The sequence below is a fragment of the Oncorhynchus clarkii genome, chromosome 13 (genome assembly GCF_045791955.1).
Source record: "Oncorhynchus clarkii lewisi isolate Uvic-CL-2024 chromosome 13, UVic_Ocla_1.0, whole genome shotgun sequence".
NCBI lineage: Eukaryota > Metazoa > Chordata > Actinopteri > Salmoniformes > Salmonidae > Oncorhynchus > Oncorhynchus clarkii.
Genome location: NC_092159.1, coordinates 46,617,989 through 46,638,426, shown reverse-complemented (window position 1 = coordinate 46,638,426; position 20,438 = coordinate 46,617,989). Strand labels below are relative to the sequence as shown.

The following is a 20,438-nucleotide window of genomic DNA, read 5'->3' as shown; positions in this document are numbered from 1 at the left end:
AACCGCGAACTGCTCGCCATCCGGTTAGCCCTAGGCGAATGGCGACAGTGGTTGGAGGGGGCGACCGTTCCTTTTGTCGTTTGGACTGACCATAGGAACCTTGAGTACATCCGTTCTGCCAAACGACTTAATGCGCGTCAGGCGCGTTGGGCGCTGTTTTTCGCTCGTTTCGAGTTCGTGATTTCTTATCGTCCGGGCTCTAAGAACACCAAGCCTGATGCTTTGTCTCGTCTCTTCAGTTCTTCAGTAGCCTCCACTGACCCCGAGGGGATTCTCCCTGAGGGGCGTGTTGTCGGGTTGACTGTCTGGGGAATTGAGAGGCAGGTAAAACAAGCGCTCACTCACACTCCGTCGCCGCGCGCTTGTCCTAGGAACCTTCTTTTCGTTCCCGTTCCTACTCGTCTGGCCGTTCTTCAGTGGGCTCACTCTGCCAAGTTAGCCGGCCACCCTGGCGTTCGGGGTACGCTTGCTTCCATTCGCCAGCGTTTTTGGTGGCCCACCCGGGAGCATGACACGCGTCGTTTCGTGGCTGCTTGTTCGGTCTGCGCGCAGACTAAGTCCGGTAACTCTCCTCCTGCCGGCCGTCTCAGGCCGCTTCCTATTCCCTCTCGACCGTGGTCTCACATCGCCTTAGATTTTGTCACCGGACTGCCTTCGTCAGCGGGGAAGACTGTTATTCTTACGGTTGTCGATAGGTTCTCTAAGGCGGCTCATTTCATTCCCCTTGCTAAGCTTCCTTCTGCTAAAGAGACGGCACAAATCATCATCGAGAATGTTTTCAGAATTCATGGCCTTCCGTCAGACGTCGTTTCGGACAGAGGTCCGCAATTCACGTCTCAATTTTGGAGGGAGTTTTGCCGTTTGATTGGGGCTTCCGTCAGTCTCTCTTCCGGCTTTCACCCCCAGTCTAACGGTCAAGCAGAACGGGCCAATCAGACTATTGGTCGCATCTTACGCAGTCTTTCTTTTCGCAACCCTGCGTCTTGGTCAGAACAGCTCCCCTGGGCAGAATACGCCCACAACTCGCTTCCTTCGTCTGCGACCGGGCTATCTCCTTTTCAGAGTAGCCTCGGGTACCAGCCTCCGCTGTTCTCATCTCAGTTCGCCGAGTCCAGCGTCCCCTCCGCTCAGGCTTTTGTCCAACGTTGCGAGCGCACCTGGAAGAGGGTCAGGTCTGCACTTTGCCGTTATAGGACGCAGACTGTGAGGGCTGCTAATAAGCGTAGAACTAAGAGTCCTAGATATTGTCGCGGTCAGAGAGTTTGGCTCTCCACTCAGAACCTTCCCCTTAAGACGGCTTCTCGCAAGTTGACCCCGCGGTTCATTGGTCCGTTCCGTATTTCTCGGGTCATTAATCCTGTCGCAGTTCGACTTCTTCTTCCGCGATACCTTCGTCGCGTCCACCCGGTCTTCCATGTCTCCTGCATCAAGCCCGCCCTTCGCGCCCCCGCTCGTCTTCCCCCCCCCCCCCCCCCCCCATCCTTGTCGAGGGCGCACCCATCTACAGGGTCCGTAGAATTTTGGACATGCGTCCTCGGGGCCGTGGTCACCAGTACCTCGTAGATTGGGAGGGGTACGGTCCTGAGGAGAGGAGTTGGGTTCCCTCTCGGGACGTGCTGGACCGTGCGCTGATCGAGGATTTCCTCCGTTGCCGCCAGGTTTCCTCCTCGAGTGCGCCAGGAGGCGCTCGGTGAGTGGGGGGGTACTGTCATGTACTGTCATGTTGTGTCTTGTCTCTGCCCTTTCCCTTCACCCTGTCTCCCTCTGCTGGTCGTTGTTAGGTTACCTTTTCTCCCCCTCTTTCCCCCAGCTGTGCCTTGTCTCCTCCTAACCACCTCGTCACCCCGTTTCCCACCTGTTCCCTTTTTCCCTCTGATTAGGTCCCTATATCTCTCTCTGTTTTTGTTCCTGTCCTTGTCGGATTCTTGTTTGTTGTGTTTCATGCCTGAACCAGACTGTCGTCATGTTTGCTGTAACCTTGTCTTGTCCTGTCGGAATCTGCCGGTCCGTCTGAGCCTACCTATGTTTGGTAATTAAAGAAGCTCTGTTTAAGTTAATTCGCTTTTGGGTCCTCATTCACGCACCGTAACAGGCACAGATCTGGAGAAGGGTTCCAAAACATTTCTTCAGCATTGAAGGTCTCCAAGAACACAGTGGCCTCCATCATTCTTAAATGGAAGAAGTTTGGAAACACCAAGACTCTTCTTAGAGCTGGCTGCTTGGCCAAACTGAGCCATCGGGGGAGAAGGGCCTTGGTCAGGGAGGTGACATGACCAATAACCAGATGGTCACTCTGATAGAGCTCTAGAGTTCCTCTGTGGAGATGGGAGAACCTTCCAGAAGGACAACCATCTCTGGAGCACTCCACCAATCAGGCCTTTATGGTAGAGTGGCCATACGGAAGGCACTCCTTAGGACAAGGCACATGACAGCCCGCTTGGAGTTTGTCGAAAGCCACCTAAAGACTCTCAGATCATGAGAAACAAGATTCTCTGATCTGATAAAACCAAGATTGAACACTTTGGCCTGAATGCCAAGCGTCACTTCTGGAGGAAACCTGTCACCATCCCTACGGTGAAGCATGATGGTGTCAGCATCATGCTGTGGGGATGTTTTTCAGCCAAGAAAACTCAAGGCTGAGTAATGGGTCTGAATACTTATGTAAATTTGATATTTCCATTTTATACCTGTTGTTTTGTCATTATGGGGTATTGTGTGTAGATTAAGTAAAACAAACTGTTACATTTTTTTTTTAAATAAGGCTGTAACCTACAAAAATGCATAAAAAGTCTAGGTGTCTGAATACTTTCCAAAGGCACTGTCTGTAAATCATTTAAAGTATGTAACATTATCAATATTCTGTCATTTCACAGAATATTTTTCAGATCATTTCTAGGGTCCAGTCTTCAGGAAGTAATACTCAGGCCACATTCTGTTGGCCTGGAATTCCAATCAGTCTGTATTTCACTTGTCATTGTGTGAGAGGTCAGGTTGTGTGTGGCCTCTCTCTTAGCTTACATAACCACTCTACACAGCCTCTGCAAAGCAACACAGACTACACTAATATTTTTGATTTGTTTGGAAATTCAAAAGGGATTAGTATTTTGAGTTGTCTTCCTCTTTAGTTGTCCACAACTCTTAAACCGATCAGAAAACCAAAACAAAAGCTTAAGAAATGGATCAGTGGATCAAAGCAAAGAATGTTTTGCAATTAGTGAGACAACAAGGATCGTTACACTGTTTGCCAACTCTAGGACTGGTTCCCGGCAACCTCGCGGTTAATTAAAAACAACAGTTCACAGCAATGCAAATCTCTGTCCCCCATTTCATTGGTCCCTGAATAGCTCCAACACAAAGGATATCATTATTCGCCTTCTAATTGCCAAAGGGAAATTGTTTCTGTCTGCCTCTCGCCCCCTCATCCTCGTAAATAAGTGCATTGTGAACGGCCCCTGATTGTGAAACTGTCTGGTGAATTTGGGCCCATGTGAGGCAAATGTGTAGAATCCTCCTTCTATAGGATGATATGAATCTAGGCATTCTATAGGTATACTATATGTTATTGCTCCATGAAGCTCCATCCTTTTCTTCTATGAAAACACTTGAACTCAATACTGTACAATGGACTTATATAAGACTCAAGGTATTGCACACCAATGCTACCAAAACCAATAATGGATAAGAATGTCATTATCTTATTGCCATATCTTATTGTCATTACCTTATTGCCATATCTTATTGTTATATCATTTCAGATTCTTGGTTTTAGGCAATCGTATCTAGGCCACAAGGAACTACATCTGCTGTGATGAGGCCAAAAGGCTCGTGACGACACAGGGAGTCTGGGGCAGGGATTAGTTGGCACCTAGTTGGTCTTAGTTGGTCTGAGGGGGAGAGAGATTACAGGACAAGAGTACAGGACAGGATGAGCACTGGGCAAAGTGTCTGTTTAGATCTCTATTCTCACCAGCATAAGGTAGGTCACACAGGCCCAAACATCAAAACAAACATTGAAGCAAATGTATGCCTCATTGGGGGGGGGGGGGGGGGGGGGGGGGGGGGGTGAAGTGCGGATTTTGCTGCGGAGTGCGGATGGTTGTCAACAGGGAGATGTTTTCCAATGCTCTCAGCATATCATACAGTATCAAATCTCATCCTTCACCTACCCTTCACACAAAGCCCTGACCTCTGGGTTTGAGGGAGGAGGGGAGGACAGGTGACTCAGTACTTGAGGAGGATTCACTTATACCAAGGACAACGCAGTGCCAACATGTTCATATAGGAACAAATCAATTTGACGAATCCACTGACAACCACATCCTGGTGTTTTTCAGTAACTGGTGTTTGATACAGAATGACACTACCTGGACATAATATGCTCAGGCCAAATCATTTAAAAGGTCATCATATTACATGGATATCTTTCTAATGTATATGATACAAATTTGTGTGTGTGTGGGGGTGTGATATGGATTACCAGCAAGGGGAGGTCGGAGGAGGAGGTGGGGGAGGTGGCCAGGAGATTAGATGTCCTTCGGTTAAACCAGTGAGAAACTATCGTGCTGCCCCTGGGAAGAAGAGATCATAACAAGCATTCAGCCCGGAGGAAGAGCTGCGTAGAGTGGTGCTGATTCGACGACGATTCCAAAGCTGAGGAGACACGTCGCACAAGACCAAGCAGAATCAAAAGGAAAACGGTTTCTCCCACCGACAGGTAGGCTAAGGCAGGCGAGGCGTAAAGTATTTTTGTCGATAGTGGAAAATAAACAAATGGACATAGATTGCAAACTACGCAGTTGGGATGTTGTGGTGTGAAATCTTGTCATTCCCGTTATTTTGTTTAAAGCTAATCAAACATGGTTTTACAGTAGCCTATCTTTGCATTTGTTCAAGTCTTAATTATTTTCTCGTCAAATTATTAGTTGATAGTTTAGTTTGTCGGGTATGGTCATCGTTTAACTGAAAGAAAGTCAGTCATTTGTAGGTTTGTAGCTGATAGTCTCAAGTAGCCTACATACAGACGACCTACAATAACCAGCCTACATTGTTATACATCTAACAAAGCGCTTAGTAAACTCTGAAATGTGTTAAACGTGTCTGTAACTCATTTTCTATAAAATACTTAAACGGAAGTTCATAAGAAAATACCATATTTATTATTTAATCAGTTATTGTTATGCATGCTTAGCGTTATCCAATGGCTAGATAGGCTATAGCTTAATATTTCACAGGCTGTGTCATACATCACACCAATCTTTGAATCTCCTTATTCAGGCTAGATGCTCCATGGCACGTCATTGAATAGAAGCTATGTTATGGACAGACTAGACAGTTTTTGATCAGTGGTGGTTGACCTTACTCCCTTTTTTAGGGAAACATTCTCTTTAGTGCTATAGGCAATAGGGAAACATTCAAATGTCACATTATTTAAAAAACTGGTCTTCATGTTGTATGGTTCCCTGAACCCGCTTTGTCTCCCGCTCCGCTGTCCAAGGTCCTGATTATAGCCGGTTAGCTGAACGTATCGCAGGTTGAAGAAATGGCTATCACGTCAAACTCCCTGCCGTTGGTCTGTGCATATTTAGCGGCTACCCTGATTGGTCGCATTTTGTGTTTGGAGGGTGCGTGTCTACAGGACGGTAGACAGAAGGCCACGCCCAGCCAGGAACCTCACCTGAAAGAGTGCACAATCTATGCTGAGAGTGAGTGAGAGCACTGTGCTTTTTAAAGAAAACAACATGCATTGTCAAACCATGATAATGAGAGAAAACTGCTGTTGGAAGTTTGCTATCTAAATCCTCAATCCTCTTATGAGATGAGGTGTCTCCCCATGGTCATAATCTATCCACATCTTTTCTCTCATCAGATGCATGTTGTTCAGGGGATGACATCCAGGATCTTAATCCCATGACCATTGAGAAGAACAGCCCCTGGGACAAGTGTGGGAAACTGAGCCCGAAGTAAGTCTGCAATTTACAGCGGCCTTTGATCATGACTAGCTGATATAACCAATATTTTCAATCTATCACATCAAAGCCAATAGCCAACAGAGACAAAAAACATTGCACTGCTGGAGCAAAGAGAGAGTTACATGCTGTGGTCTACCCTCTCTCTCTCTCTCTCTCTCATCCATCTCTATGACCAGGTGTGAAGACTTCCTGAAGCGTGTGACCTGTTTCTACCGTTGTTCCCCTGATGCAGCCCGCTGGCCACACTCTCACCTCCAGTCCTCCATGCAGGCCGTGCCACTGTGCCACAGCTTCTGCCGTGACTGGTGAGCTCACTACAATAATCTAGGGTCCCCAATGTAAACTGTACTGAAGGCTCTGCGCTAATCACATAATCTAGCAGTATCAAATGTTGATCTGTCATCTGGTCATTGCAACATAACATTTTTCTTCAGGTATGAGGCCTGCAGGATGGACATGACATGTGCTCGTAACTGGGCCAGAGACCCCAGAGGACAGAACTGCACTGGGAACTGTGTGCCGTATCAGCAGGTAGGCTGTTGATTGGATGGGCAGCAGCCAGTCTCACGGGAGGGAGCCATGTTGAGTTGGCTGTAATGCTGTGTTGAGCTGTGTTTTAACCTTGCTATAAATATATATATATTTTTATTTCAAAAAGAGATATTTAGACTCAATGATTCATTTCTTTGAGGAAGTTAAGAACTGTCCTAGTCTCTTTCTCTAGCTGTTTCTCTTATGATAGAGCTGTAGGAAGATATAGAAGCCTGGCATGCAAGGCTAGGTTAGCAAAGAATCATGGTAGTATAGCTGAGTCAGTGTTAGTTGTACTGGTACTGCTGGTCTCAGTGGTCAGTGAGGGGTTAAGGACACAGAGCCTGGCTCAGTGGAATAAAGGAGGGGCTCTGCCAGGGGCGGATTGGGACCAGAAATCGGCCCTGGCATTTCTATCAAACCTGCTATTTTTTTCCTCGAGGCCCACACACCGGCCCATTTCTTTCCTCGAGGTCCCCACACCGGCCCATTTCTTTCCTTCGAGGCCCCCACATTGGCCCATTTCTTTCCTCGAGGCCCCTATTATTAGCCAGATAAGAATTATTTTGCACAAAAAAATCCAAGTTAGACAGGCCCACTGTGATAAAAAATGGTCCAGCCTGCCTGGCATTTGCCCAGAATGCCAGATGGCCAGTCCGCCCCTGGGCTCTGCTCTGTACTGTTCCACTGGACAGAGGAGGATATAAAAAGAGGCAGAGTGACCCAGGGCGTGTGCACAGCTGGGACCAACTGCGAACCTCCCAGTCACACACAAACATGCACGCACACCAGAGGAGGCTGATGGGAGTGAATGTAGGAGGACGTGCTCATTGTAATACCAAACACATCAAACACATGGAAAAACAACAGTTCCATTGATTCCATTCCAGCCATTACAGTGAGCCCGTTCTCCTATAGCTCCTCCCACCAGCCCCCTCTGACACACACACACACACACACACATAATCAGTGGTTGGATGTGATGATGAGAGGTGACAGGAGTGTGTGTATGTTTATGTGGAAGAGGCAGGTCAGGGAACCACAAATATACCAAATAAAAACGTAATTATTGTGAGGCCATTCAATTAAAGTGAATCTGTTCTGAATATGAGGGTCCTGCTACACAGAGACCTTCAAAAGAACCCAAAAGGAGGAGTCAGAATGTTTGAACAAAACAACTCACATCCAATAGAAATATTGTTAACACAATAACAATATGTTCACAGATTTATGCTATTCATTAGTTTGACCCTTTTCTTAAGAGCAACTGACTTTGGAACTCAAATGAGGTTGGAAGCAATTTGTGTCCTGGCATTTTAATGACGGCTCTTTTAATGATCTTCAGCTGTTTAAAAAACAGTTATTTTAACAGTCTGAGGTAAACAGTTTGTAGTTTAGACTGGAATGTTCCGTTTGATTCCTCATCAGACAAAGGAATTGGGAAGCTAACTGCACCTCACCCATTCACATGTCCTCTCTAATCGAGATGACAAGGCCTCAGGGCCACTGTACACAGCACAGGCAGGCTCCAAATATATATACACGGAAACACATACACACAAACAAACATATGCACATTGTGTACTCACATATAGGCTACACACACACACACAAACAAACACATGCTCATTCTGCACTCACATATAGGCTACACACACACAAACAAACACATGCACATACTGCATTCCCACATAAGCTAGACACACACAAAAACATTTGTACATGCACACACAATACTGCACACACACGTACAAACCATCAAAACGTCCCCTGGCCCTTCTCCCAGGCTCCTCTCTGGCTTTCTCCCTCATCATCTGTAAGCTCTGCTGGCTCCTCTCCATCTTCTCACTGGCCACAGCAATGTGCTGGGGCTTCTTAACATCATCAACAAGGAAACCAACACTCTCTTCACGCTCTCTACTCAAACACTGGTTATGAAGTGGGCAGTGACTCTGCACTAACATGCCCACAGACTGGCAAGCCTGTGTTGCGATAACAGCAGGTTGACATTTATTGGGATGAATCTTATCCTTAAGGCAGAACTGAGCGATTTCCTCTAGATCCAGCCAACAGGAAAGTAAAAATATTTTCTATATTGTAAAAATTAATGAAAACAAATGTAAGGTTAGGGTTAGGCACTAGGGTTGGGCACATGACCATGGCCGCCCCAGGAGAGCAGGCTAGTAATAAGACCAGCTAGTAGCTATCTGCTGCACAGCAACAGCACTGTTCTTTTAACACAGTCAATATAGCAGTGCTTCCTAAATGTTCTAAGTGACTCATTCACTCCTTATCCCTCAGACAGACAGGACGAGAGGAGAGGAGAGGAGAGGAGAGGAGAGGAGAGGAGAGGAGAGGAGAGGAGAGAAGAGGAGAGGAGAGGAGAGGAGAGGAGAGGAGAGGAGAGGAGAGGAGAGAGGGAGTGAGGAGTGAGGAGAGAGAGGAGAGGGAGAGTGGGGAGAGAGGAGAGGAGGAGAGAGGAGAGAGGAGAGGGGGGAGAGAAGAGGAGAGGAGAGGAGAGGAGAGGAGAGGAGAGGAGAGGAGAGGAGAGGAGAGGAGAGAAGAGGAGAGGAGAGGAGAGGAGAGGAGAGGAGAGGAGAGGAGAGGAGAGGAGAGGAGAGGAGGATGAGAGAGGGAGTGAGGAGTGAGGAGAGAGAGGAGAGGGAGAGTGGGGAGAGAGGAGAGGAGGAGAGAGGAGAGGAGAGGAGAGGAGAGGAGAGGAGAGGAGAGGAGAGGAGAGGAGAGGAGAGGAGAGGAGAGTGGGGAGAGAGGAGAGGAGGAGAGAGGAGAGACGAGAGGGGGAGAGGAGAGAGTGAGGAGAGGGGGGAGAGGAGAGGAGAGGAGAGGAGAGGAGAGGAGAGGAGAGGAGAGGAGAGGAGAGGAGAGGAGAGGAGAGGAGGATGAGAGAGGGAGTGAGGAGTGAGGAGAGAGAGGAGAGGGAGAGTGGGGAGAGAGGAGAGGAGGAGAGAGGAGAGGAGAGGAGAGGAGAGGAGAGGAGAGGAGAGGAGAGGAGAGGAGAGGAGAGGAGAGGAGAGGAGAGGAGAGGAGAGGAGAGGAGAGGGAGAGTGGGGAGAGAGGAGAGGAGGAGAGACGAGAGACGAGAGGGGGAGAGGAGAGAGAGAGGAGAGGGGGGAGAGGAGAGAGGAGAGAGGGGAGAGGAGAGGAGGGAGAAGGGAGGAGAGGGGGAGAGGATAGAGGAGGAGGGAGAGGGGGAAAGGAGAGGGGGGAGAGGAGAGAGGAGGGGGGAGAGGAGAGAGGAGGGGGGGAGAGGGGAGAGTGGGAGGGATGAGAGAGGAGAGAGAGGAGAGAGGGAGAGGAGAGAGGAGAGGGGGAGGCAGGAGGGAGGGGAGAGGAGAGAGTAGAGTTGTAATGGTAGCACTTCTTACAAAGTGGGGATGACTCACTCCCCAGAGAATCAGAGCTTACAGATATAGGCTCTTCATTTGACCTATATTGTCACAGCAAAATAATCATTCAGCAACAGGATTTAAGTGCTTAGTCCATAATGTAGCTGGAGATGTGGTTAAGCTATTAGCTGGCCAAAAGTAGGCTACATGAAAAGTGTAATACTGTTAATATAATTGTCTGTTAGATTGGGTTTTCAGTTCATTTATCTAAATAACAAAGCTCATCTGCATTGCTTGGGGTTACAGGAGTGATCAAACAAAGAGTGATCAAATTAAGAACCTACATCTGTAAATGTGTAGACCCACGGTGTCACTACCATTCTACTAATAAGCTTTTCCAATATCAAGTTTTTCTGAGAAATGTAGACTTAATTATGTTTTTTTTGGCCCTAAAACCTGAATTTGGATTAAAGTGAAGGGAAAAACATGTTTATTTCTCTCTATCAGCTGGCTTTTAGATGACAGATGAAGCATGACCTTGTGTGCTGCTCCCCCGTGTCTCTAAAAGCCTTTCTCTGTATGATGAGGGCACTAATGGATGGGTGAGAGAGGGGTGGGAGTGGCAGCTGCTGCCTGGCAAAGGCTTTGTTCTGTTTTTTCAGAAAAGGTACACCTTTGTGTAATCAATAGTCCCAATTAAAACGAGTGCCTTAATCAGAGGTATACTTTGCAACACACAGAACAGATAAGGTCATATTGAATCTAATGTCAAACTACACCTCCAATTATTTGCTCTTTGCTACCACAGATGTACCAGCACGGCCGGGACCTGTGTGAGAGCCTGTGGGGGGACGCCTTCATGACGGTGGAGGATGAGGAGGAGGAACGGGAGGGGGGTGAGGGTATTAGCAATGGTAATGGTGGACGTCCCTGTGGATGCCTGACCCTCAGCCCCTCGGACAGGGAGGTGATCGCTGCCCTCAGGGCCCTGGAGGAAGACCCAGAGGAGCTGGACACCACCAAGAGTGGCTTGCCTCAGTATCGTGCCCCCTGCCACACGCAGCCCCAGACCAAGCCTGCCACACTGCCCCTGCAGGCGCGGAGGAGCAACAGCAACATTGTGATGCGGAAACGCTCGGTCGTGGTGGATGATGTGGAGGGTAGTGGGAGTGGGCTGTAGATGAACTGACAGAATCTGATCTCTGAATCTGTAGCTCTGTCCCCAAGCTGGGGTTGTCATATCTTGCTCCTATAACTAACCTTACCTCACATACTGTACCTCTCATCATTACGCACCATTATAACCCATCAATCAAATGTTGCTTAGAGACACTCCATGTTTTGAAGTAATACCAAACATATAAATCATTATGACATGACATGCCTTTAACACTGTGTAAATAATGTACAAATAGTGACATTGACCGTAACATTATTGTGAAAGGTAAAACAATCAACAGCTAACATCAAAGTGTATGACATCATGTTGTATTACAGTCTGTTGTTACATGGTACTTGGCCCAGGGACTGCAGTTGAAAATTAGCCGGCTGACTAAAACTTTTATACAGTAGTAATGTTGATTAATGTCCCCTGTCCCTGTAAAAGTAAATGTAATAAAGTAAAGTAGTTGCTAAAACAGGTGACACCATTCATGATCGCCATCAATGTTTGGCATGTAATTGTCAGTCATGTAAGCTCATTATTAACATATGTAGTCTTGCAGCTACATTAGTAGGCCTACAAATGAAAATATCTGTCATCTTGTGAGGTGCCTGGGACTGCCTCGGTGCATATCATACTGTAGAGTTGTGTTTACCCATCAGTGGACTGCAGTAGTTTCTAAACTGTATTGTGTAACTATACCATCAGACTAAGCATACAGGAGATATATGTACGTATCCATACTGAAGCTTCCAAAATTCCTCTAATCCTCAATCCTAAACACCTTTTTCTAGACATACCTGTACAACTGTCAACATGCTTGGCATATTTAACTGTTGTGATATAACGTAATGTACTACTGTTTTCTCGTCATGAACTGTTTGAGAGTGGAGGAGGGAGGTAGGGTGTTTGTGGTGCACAGCCACATCATTAAAGTGGTTGCCATCCTGCAACCATAGGAGTCAGTCAGCTGTAAAAAATGATGAAGTATTTTATATAGCTGGAGGAAGTCTTGAATTTCAGAAAGAGAATCTGCGCAAAGGACAGACTTAGACTGCTGATGTAGAAACATGACTCATGCCAGTAAGGCTTTTGTGTTAGTATGATAATGCATCGGAACTCTATTCAGGCAATGTCATTCAAAATGCTGTGAAGTAGAATTAGAGCCAAACTCTATAGAATGTCTATAGAATGGAGGACCAAAAGGGAACCTGTTTGTCTGAGTGTGACATGAATCCCTATTTGGGGTTCTTTTGTTTCTTGACATCCTCAATAAACACTGGATTTCAAAATCGTTCCATTGGTATTTGCTATTGTGTTGTTATTAGAGCCATTGCCAGATCAAAAGACATAGCAAATACGTGTTCTGTGTTCTCCATATGCAGCACTGTCCAACCGTTTGACCTGGCACCTCAGGATAAGAACACTGTGTATTCCAGGGATGATGTCATCACCCACCACGGCCGAAGGGTCGGTCCACCTCTGACGTTCTCACCAGTCCAGCTCAAGCAGGCAGACAGCTTGACAGTTTGATTATGGGAGTGAATAAATATAGTATATGTATTGTTCAAATTACAAAGGCGCCACATCAGAGGTTAAAGCCATCAATATGGTTGTTTTTGTGACACTCAAATTAGTAGTTTGAGTGTGTGTGTGTGTGTGTGTGTGTGTGTGTGTGTGTGTGTGTGTGTGTGTGTGTGTGTGTGTGTGTGTGTGTGTGTGTGTGTGTGTGTGCATGTGTGTGTGTGTGCAATTGCAGCCTGCTCCACCCTCTCCAATTCTCCTGCCTATTATCAAGGCACACTCTCATCCCTTCGTTCTTCTGTATATTTCCTAGGATTGATAGATCATGTTTCTGCCCATGTACAGTACATTACGGGGAGATTATAAATATGTACAAGCAACTGCCAAAATAATGGAAACACTTGAGTAAATGAGGGATTCAAAGGATATTGAAAGCAGATACTTCCACACAGGTGTGGTTCCTGAGTTAATTAAGCATTTAACATCCCATCATTCTGGGCAGGCCATTATTTTGGCTAGCATAGCTATGCCCCCATAGAATGACAATGCCCCTATCCACAGGGCACGAGTAGTCAATGAATGGTTTGATTAGCATGAAAATCATGTAAACCATATACCATGGCCTTCTCAGTCAACAGATCTCATCCCAAATTGAACACTTATGGGAGATTATGGAGTGATGCCTGAGACAGCATCCATCCACCACCATCAACAAAACACCAAATTATGGACTTTCTCATGGAAGAATGGTGTTGCATCCCTCCAATAGAGTTCCAGACACTTGTATAATCTTTGTCATGGTGCATTGAAGCTGTTCTGGCTCGTGGTGGTCCAAAGCCCTATTAAGACACTTTATGTGGGTGGTGTTTCCTTTATTTTGGCAGTTACCTGTAGCTCTATATCATTTTACACAGCGGGTCTGTAGACTCTGACAGGCCTGTTTTTTTTCCCCTTTGCGCTTTATTAAAAATATTGTCAAGGGGCAGTGTTATTGAACTCCAGCAGTAGAATACATTGCTTGTCAAATCATTGTTCAAAATCATTAGGCCTGTCTATGCTTTATTGCTTAAAGTCTAAGCCGCTGATACCATGGATCATTTAGCTATTTGATTTAGAATTGTATATTGAATTTGGCCTTTACTACTATAGCCCATAGAAACACGTTGAATTACGCATTCATAAATGGCAACAACAAAATAGAGTCCAAAAATAAATCACATGGAATAAGGTTTTGAAGTGTCTGTCCTAAAAGTTCAAAGATGATACATAATAATTGTAGTCAGAAGACACTATTTTTTTGTTTTTGTTTTTTAATTTTACCCCTTTTTCGTGATATCCAATTGTTACTATCTTGTCTCATCGCTACAACTCCCGTACGGGCTCGGGAGAGACGAAGGTTGAAAGTCATGCGTCCTTCGATACACAACCCAACCAAGCCGCACTGCTTCTTAACACAGCGCGCATCCAACCCGGAAGCCACCCGCACCAATGTGTGGAGGAAACACCATGCACCTGGCAACCTTGGTTAGCGCGCACAATTTTGGATTTCTGTGCATTCTCGACAATCGCTAATCAACATCGAAAAATAGCACGTTTTTTCTGCGAACCTGCACATTATCATCTTCTGATCATCTTCTGTCTTTCGTGGCATCAATGTGATTGGTTATGTCAGGGGAATCGGTGGTCCAGTAGTCTAGTGTATGTCAAGCGATCCTGGGGAGCTTTGTGTTCACATTGTCCTAAAAAAATGGGAACAGGACTATAAAATTTAAGCGAACCCGAACTCAGACCAACGAGAGACTCGCTTTCTTTGAGTTCCTTTGGAGTATTCACACTACACAAAATAATAAGCGAACCGCACTGAGTTCACAAAAATCGGATGGCAGTCTTTCTGACGCTTTTGCGCAAAATAGTTAACAACATCATCTGGATATGTATGCAACAAAAGTTCAACATTCAGCTTCTGCAACCATTTCTGTCAACGCATACAGTTTGACGCATACGTTCGGTAAATCCAGCATATGCACCACGCCGAACGCACTGCAACTGCCTCTGCAACGCAATGCTGCAAGGCAAACGCAGCGCTTCATTGGAAATTAATGTAATTGTCGACACCAGATAATTTACATTGACCCCCCCTCCCTTTTGTACAGTGCTGCTACTCGCTGTTTATTATCTATACATAATCACTTCACCCCCACCTACATGTACAAATAACCAGTACCCCGCACACTGACTCAGTACAGGTGCCCGCTGTATATAACCTCATTATTGTTATTCTTATTGTGTTACTTTTTTATTATTACTTTTTATTTTAGTCTACTTGGTAAATATTTTCTTAACTCTTCATGAACTGCACTGTTGGTTACGGTTACTTGTTGTTCTCGGCACATGTGACTAATAAAGTTTGACTTGATTTGATGAATTCTGGTGTACCAAAATGCAATGACATGGTGTGTTCGAAGCATGAATCCTTGATGGGTGCACATCCCGGTCTATAGTTATACATGAAATGCCATGTTCACTTGCTGGTCGGAACTAGGAAACTCAGACATTTTTCTGAAATGTGAACTATACTTAACAAAAATATAAACACAACATGCAGAAATGTTAAAGATTTTACTGAGTTAAAATCAATTGAAATAACATCATTAGGCCCTATCTATGGATTTCACATGACTGGGCAGCCATGGGTGAACCTTGGAGGCAGTGGTGTAAAGTACTTCAAAGTACTACTTAAGTAGTTTTTGTTGGGGTATCTGTACTTTACAATTCATTTTTTTGGCTACTTTTACTTTTACTTCACTACATTCCAAACGAAAATAATGTACTTTTTACTCCATACATTTTCTCTGACACCCAACAGTACTCATTACATTTCGAATGCTAGCAGGACAGGAAAATTGTCAAATTCATGCACTTATCAAGAGAACATCTCTGGTCATCCCTATTGCCTCTTATCTAGCAGAATCACTAAACATAAATGCTTCATTTGTAAATTATGTCTGTGTTGGAGTGTGCCCCTGGCTATCTGTAAAAAAAAAAAGAAAAAAAAAGAAAGCGGTATGCTTAAGTATATTTTAGCAATCACATTTACTTTTGATACTTAAGTATATTTAAAACCAAATACTGTTAGACTTTTACTCAAGTAGTATTTTACTGGGTGACTTGACAATTGGGTACTTTTTCCACCACTGCTTGGAGGGCATAAGCCCACCCACTTGGCAGCAAGGCCCACCCACTGGGGAGTCAGGCCCACCCACTTGGCAGCCAGGCCCACCCACTGGGGAGTCAGGCCCAGCACATCAGAATGAGTTCCCCACAAATGGGTTTTATTACAGACAGAAATACTTCTCATTTGATCTTGGCAAATGAGAAATGTTCACTAACAGGGATGTAAAACAAATGTTGACGTTTTTGAGAAATAAGCTGTTTGTGCGGTATGGACGTTTTCTGGTATTTTTTATTTCAGCTACTGAAACATGGGGCCAACACTTTAAACGTTGCACTCATATTTTTGTTCAGTGTGGTTATACACGTGCTGCTTTAAACGATATCAGCATGTCTGACATGTCCGAGTTTCCTAGTTCCGATTAGGATGTGAGTGCGGCATATCCCCCCAAAAAAACAGTAGCCTAGTAGGAAGATAGGCAGAAACGGTTTCTCCTATAGAAATCCCGATCACGCTTTTGTAGGCGATGTCATGGCGACGTTTGCTAGCTAAACTCATGCGCAGAAACACGTCATCGGGTCTAACGGTCTTCTCACGCCGAACTGCGCATGTGCATGCCGTCAATTCAAAGCCACACCTTGGATATAAAGTTGTTTTTGACGAAAATGTAAACGTGTCAGTTTGACACTTTCACGAAGTTCAGGTAATAATATGTTAAACTACTGAAGACATTGGCTCGAATCTAGGTTGTGCCTTCATATTTACAAAATGAACAGCTAAGGAAGAACTTTTCAGTTCTCTCATTGACTTCTCAAACTCCGGCCTAGTCTGCTTGGTCATTTTCCCGGAAGTCTCGCGATGTTGTCTCTCTGGGTTTAGAAACTCTGTGCTATACATTTTCCACGATCTGTTGCCACTTGATTGTGCACTTTCTTTGACACAAACTCAGACACCTGTACTATTTCTTATTACTTGTGTGGCGGTGACCTAAGAAAGTAGCAATAGCATGTGTACCTCTACACTCTACTGACAGTCAAACTGACACTATCAAACTGCTGACAGACTAGGTGGAGTAGACTAGACTGTAGAGAGGGGTAATAGATCAGACAGCCTAAGCTACTTTGGTTGTTGGCTGTGTGAACTGCAGTGTTATTTTATTAGGCTATTGTAGACTACACGTTTTATCTTACAATGTTTGGAATGCAGTAGATTGATAGAAGAACAGTTTTTAATGTTTAATACTAGCTTTAACTCTACCAAACTCATATCTGAAGTTCATGTTTCATGCGTTGTCCAGGTCTCTCTCCCCCTCCTGTGCAGGATCAACACAGAAAGGAAAGACAGAGGTCTGGGCCCTATGAAGATCCCTCCGCTGGCTGACCCCACCCAGGCCATCTCCAGGGACTACGGAGTACTGAAGGAGGATGAGGGCATAGCCTACAGGTCTGTTACCAAGCTCTGGGACAAGTCTTATAATCCTATTCTCTCTCTCACTCACTCACAGCTGCCCATTTCCTGACCTTTATAAAGTGCTCAGCCCTAAACCTGTTCTAACCTTCCTCCAAACTGCCCAGAGGTCTGTTTGTGATTGATGACAAGGGCATCCCGAGACAGATCCCCATCAACGACCTGCCAGTGGGGTGCTCTGTGGATGAGACACTGCACCTGGTGCAGGCCTTCCAGCACACTGACAAGTTTGGAGAGGGTGAGAGGAGGAGGGGACAGAGAACAGGTTGGGCATTTAGAGTAGGATGTGCAGACATCTCAGGACATGGCAGGAAACTCATATTGTTAGGCACCAATAGACCTCCATTGTATGCAGAGAAACAACAAGTGACCTCTAGCCCCTCTTCAGCTCAGTTCCCATTCTTATTAGAATATACAGTACAAGGCCTCCCGGGTGGCGCAGTGGTTAAGGGCGCTGTACTGCAGCGCCAGCTGTGCCATCAGAGTCCCTGGCTCTGTCGTAACCGGCCGCGACCGGGAGGTCCGTGGGGCGACGCACAATTGGCCTAGCGTCGTCCGGGTTAGGGAGGGCTTGGTCGGTAGGGATGTCCTTGTCTCATCGCGCTAACCAAGGTTGCCAGGTGCACGGTGTAGCCTCCGACACATTGGTGCGGCTGGCTTCCGGGTTGGATGCGCGCTGTGTTAAGAAGCAGTGCGGCTGGTTGGGTTGTGTATCGGAGGACGCATGACTTTCAACCTTCGTCTCTCCCGAGCCCGTACTGGAGTTGTAGCGATGAGACAAGATAGTAGCTACTACAACAATTGGATACCACGAAATTGGGGAGAAAAAGGGGTAAAAAAATAAATAAAATAAAAATGAATATACAGTACATTTAGTGAGCAAATGTGTTTGATATACACTGTATGTTCACAGGGCAGGTGTGTGACTTGTTGTTTCTCTTTACAGTGTGCCCAGCAGGATGGAGACCAGGGAGAGACACCATCGTCCCAAACGTCCAGAAGAGCAAGGAGTTTTTCTCCAAACAGAACTGATCCATCCACACCTCCTTAGAGGTGCTACGTCTATACAGGGTACTAACTGAGCACTTACTGTTGTTAGCTAGATCGCTGACTGACTGAGTCTGCTGATCGCATTGATTCTGTGTAAACTACACTGTCAGTGGGGATGTGTTTTGTGAGACTTCTTGAAAATGATATATTATTTGTGTATTAGGCTTGATGTTGGTTCCATCATTGGGCTTATTTTACTGCTGTTCTCTAGTGATTTTTAATTTTTAAATTATCTCATTTTTACTTAACACTTATTTTTTTTATTAAAACTGCATTGTTGGTTAAGGGCTTGTAATTAAGCATTTCACTGTAAGGTCTACACCTGTTGTATTCGGTGCAAGTGACAACTAACATTTGATTTGATTACAATTCTAACAGTGCTATGTCTTTTGTTGATGAACTTGAATGTTAATAAAAAAAAACAGAATTTATAGCTACATTTTTCTCTAGTTTTGTAGTGATGAGGCATTTGGAAGTTGCTTTTGCCTTTTTAAAGAAAATATAGTTTAAAACCAAGTGTTTTATTCAGTACTTTTCTATTGGAGTATGACATTAACACTGGTATAGAGTTAATGGTAAGCTTTAGTTACTAACCACTAGATGGTGCTATGCACACATTCAACAAGCAATGTCTCTGTTTTTCTGGAATACTGGTTTTGTATAGGTTTTGTTTATTGATATGATACAAACAAATTAGTTTTAAAGAGCAACTGCCCCTAAAAAACAACTTCTCATTTAGAAAACAGCCTATGTGGCATCGAGTCAGAGACATTTATTCTGCTGTCTAAATTTAGTATAATGTGTAAATAGACTAATTTTGGTCGTAGTCTCATCCAAAACTGAGTTTTGTGGGACTTGTGGTCATGACTGCATCACAATGTAAACGAAGGTTGGGTTTGTTTCAATCCTGCCCACAGCTGGCAGCACACAAGTAACTATTCATTAGGAGTGCAGCTGCATGTGACCCGATTGTAATGCCTGTGCTTGGGTTGACTTTGGATATACTGTACCAATGGGGCTAGTTAGGGACCATTGCTAAATTACACAATGTACATGGGACAATATGATAAAATTCCAATAGCTGCAAATTCCAATGACTTAAACACCTCAAACCAACTATAAATTGTAGAAATGATAATACAAAAATGTAAAGCATGACGAGAACTAAAAGGTGTACAACATGAAAATATTCACATTTATATTGTGTAATTTATTGACAGTCCCCAATTTGCCCTAACCAACCTTGCCACAGTCGGCTGAAGCTAATTGGCTAAATAGTTTGGTTAACTCCTCCCACCTGCGAACACACACACATCAAACCACACCCTGATATCAACTCATGTTTTGAATTCAGTCATGGCCGCTAGCATTTCTTAATTAACCTAATCTAAAACGAGGCCAGATCAGGAAGTGTAGTTGCCCTTTTAAAGTTTTAATATTATAATATATTATAAACATTCTCTATTTTTGAATGACCCCACTTGTTATGACCAAACTGCTTCTTGTATCTCCCAGGGTGATAGTGAGCCCTGCATGTCTCAGAATAGGTTATAATCTGTTCCCTGTGTTCCAGAGGTCATTCATGTTGAGCTGCACACTTTACACTGCATGTCAACTCCATTCTATTACAACTTAACTCACTCCTCTGGTGACACATGGGACTGAGAAACCAGACATTATGTAGACTCCTACTTATCACAAATTGACTGTCTTTAAAAGATTATGGGATTACCTCCCTCGGTTTGAGATAGATGGAAAAAGCTTGTAGTAGTGTTTTAGACGATTCCTATTGAAGACCTATGTCGCCTTTACATACACATTCAGTATGCAAAATCCCATTCAATCTGCATTGTCCTACGTAGGCCTAAATGTCTCTGAAATGAGTTATGTAATTATTGAAAGAAGCTCAGATGGCCATGGTGAGGTGGGAGGAATATGTATGATGCGAGAGAAATGTGGGAGATGGAGCGAGAGAGTGAAGCCTGTAGGAGTGAAAGGGGGCTAGAGGGGAGGAAAATAAACCCACCCCAGATCTTCATACATCATCACCTGCATCACAGATGTTCCCACAGACACTGATGGTTGTGGGCTGTGGTAGCAAGAAGCTGAAATGGGCAGGTTGTGCGTGTGTATTTATACATATTGTGTAGGCCTATACATAAATAGCCATGTTAACATCATGTTTTTATGTATTTCCCCCTCTGAGAGATCAAGTA

The 20,438-nt window shown here is 44.8% G+C and overlaps 2 protein-coding genes across 3 annotated transcripts; both read left to right on the top strand.

Annotated features, from left to right (window-relative positions):
* Positions 1 to 4,576: 4,576 nt before the first annotated feature.
* LOC139364904 (riboflavin-binding protein-like) lies at positions 4,577 to 12,303 on the top strand. Its single transcript, XM_071102124.1, has 6 exons — positions 4,577 to 4,714; positions 5,495 to 5,702; positions 5,867 to 5,960; positions 6,146 to 6,274; positions 6,404 to 6,500; positions 10,656 to 12,303. The coding sequence occupies exons 2-6, from the start codon at positions 5,540 to 5,542 to the stop codon at positions 11,025 to 11,027; spliced, it is 855 nt and encodes a 284-aa protein (XP_070958225.1). The 5' UTR covers positions 4,577 to 4,714; positions 5,495 to 5,539; the 3' UTR covers positions 11,028 to 12,303.
* Positions 12,304 to 16,290: 3,987 nt separating this feature from the next.
* On the top strand, positions 16,291 to 18,532 carry LOC139364903 (peroxiredoxin-like). 2 transcript variants are annotated; one of them, XM_071102123.1, is made up of 4 exons: positions 16,291 to 16,408; positions 17,003 to 17,148; positions 17,280 to 17,410; positions 18,119 to 18,532. In XM_071102123.1, exons 2-4 carry the CDS (start codon positions 17,063 to 17,065, stop codon positions 18,202 to 18,204), a joined length of 303 nt encoding a protein of 100 aa, XP_070958224.1. In that variant the 5' UTR covers positions 16,291 to 16,408; positions 17,003 to 17,062; the 3' UTR covers positions 18,205 to 18,532. The 2 variants fall into 2 exon arrangements, with proteins under 2 accessions (XP_070958224.1, XP_070958223.1); XM_071102122.1 differs by lacking the exon at positions 16,291 to 16,408 and having other exon boundaries at positions 16,937 to 17,148.
* Positions 18,533 to 20,438: the final 1,906 nt, after the last annotated feature.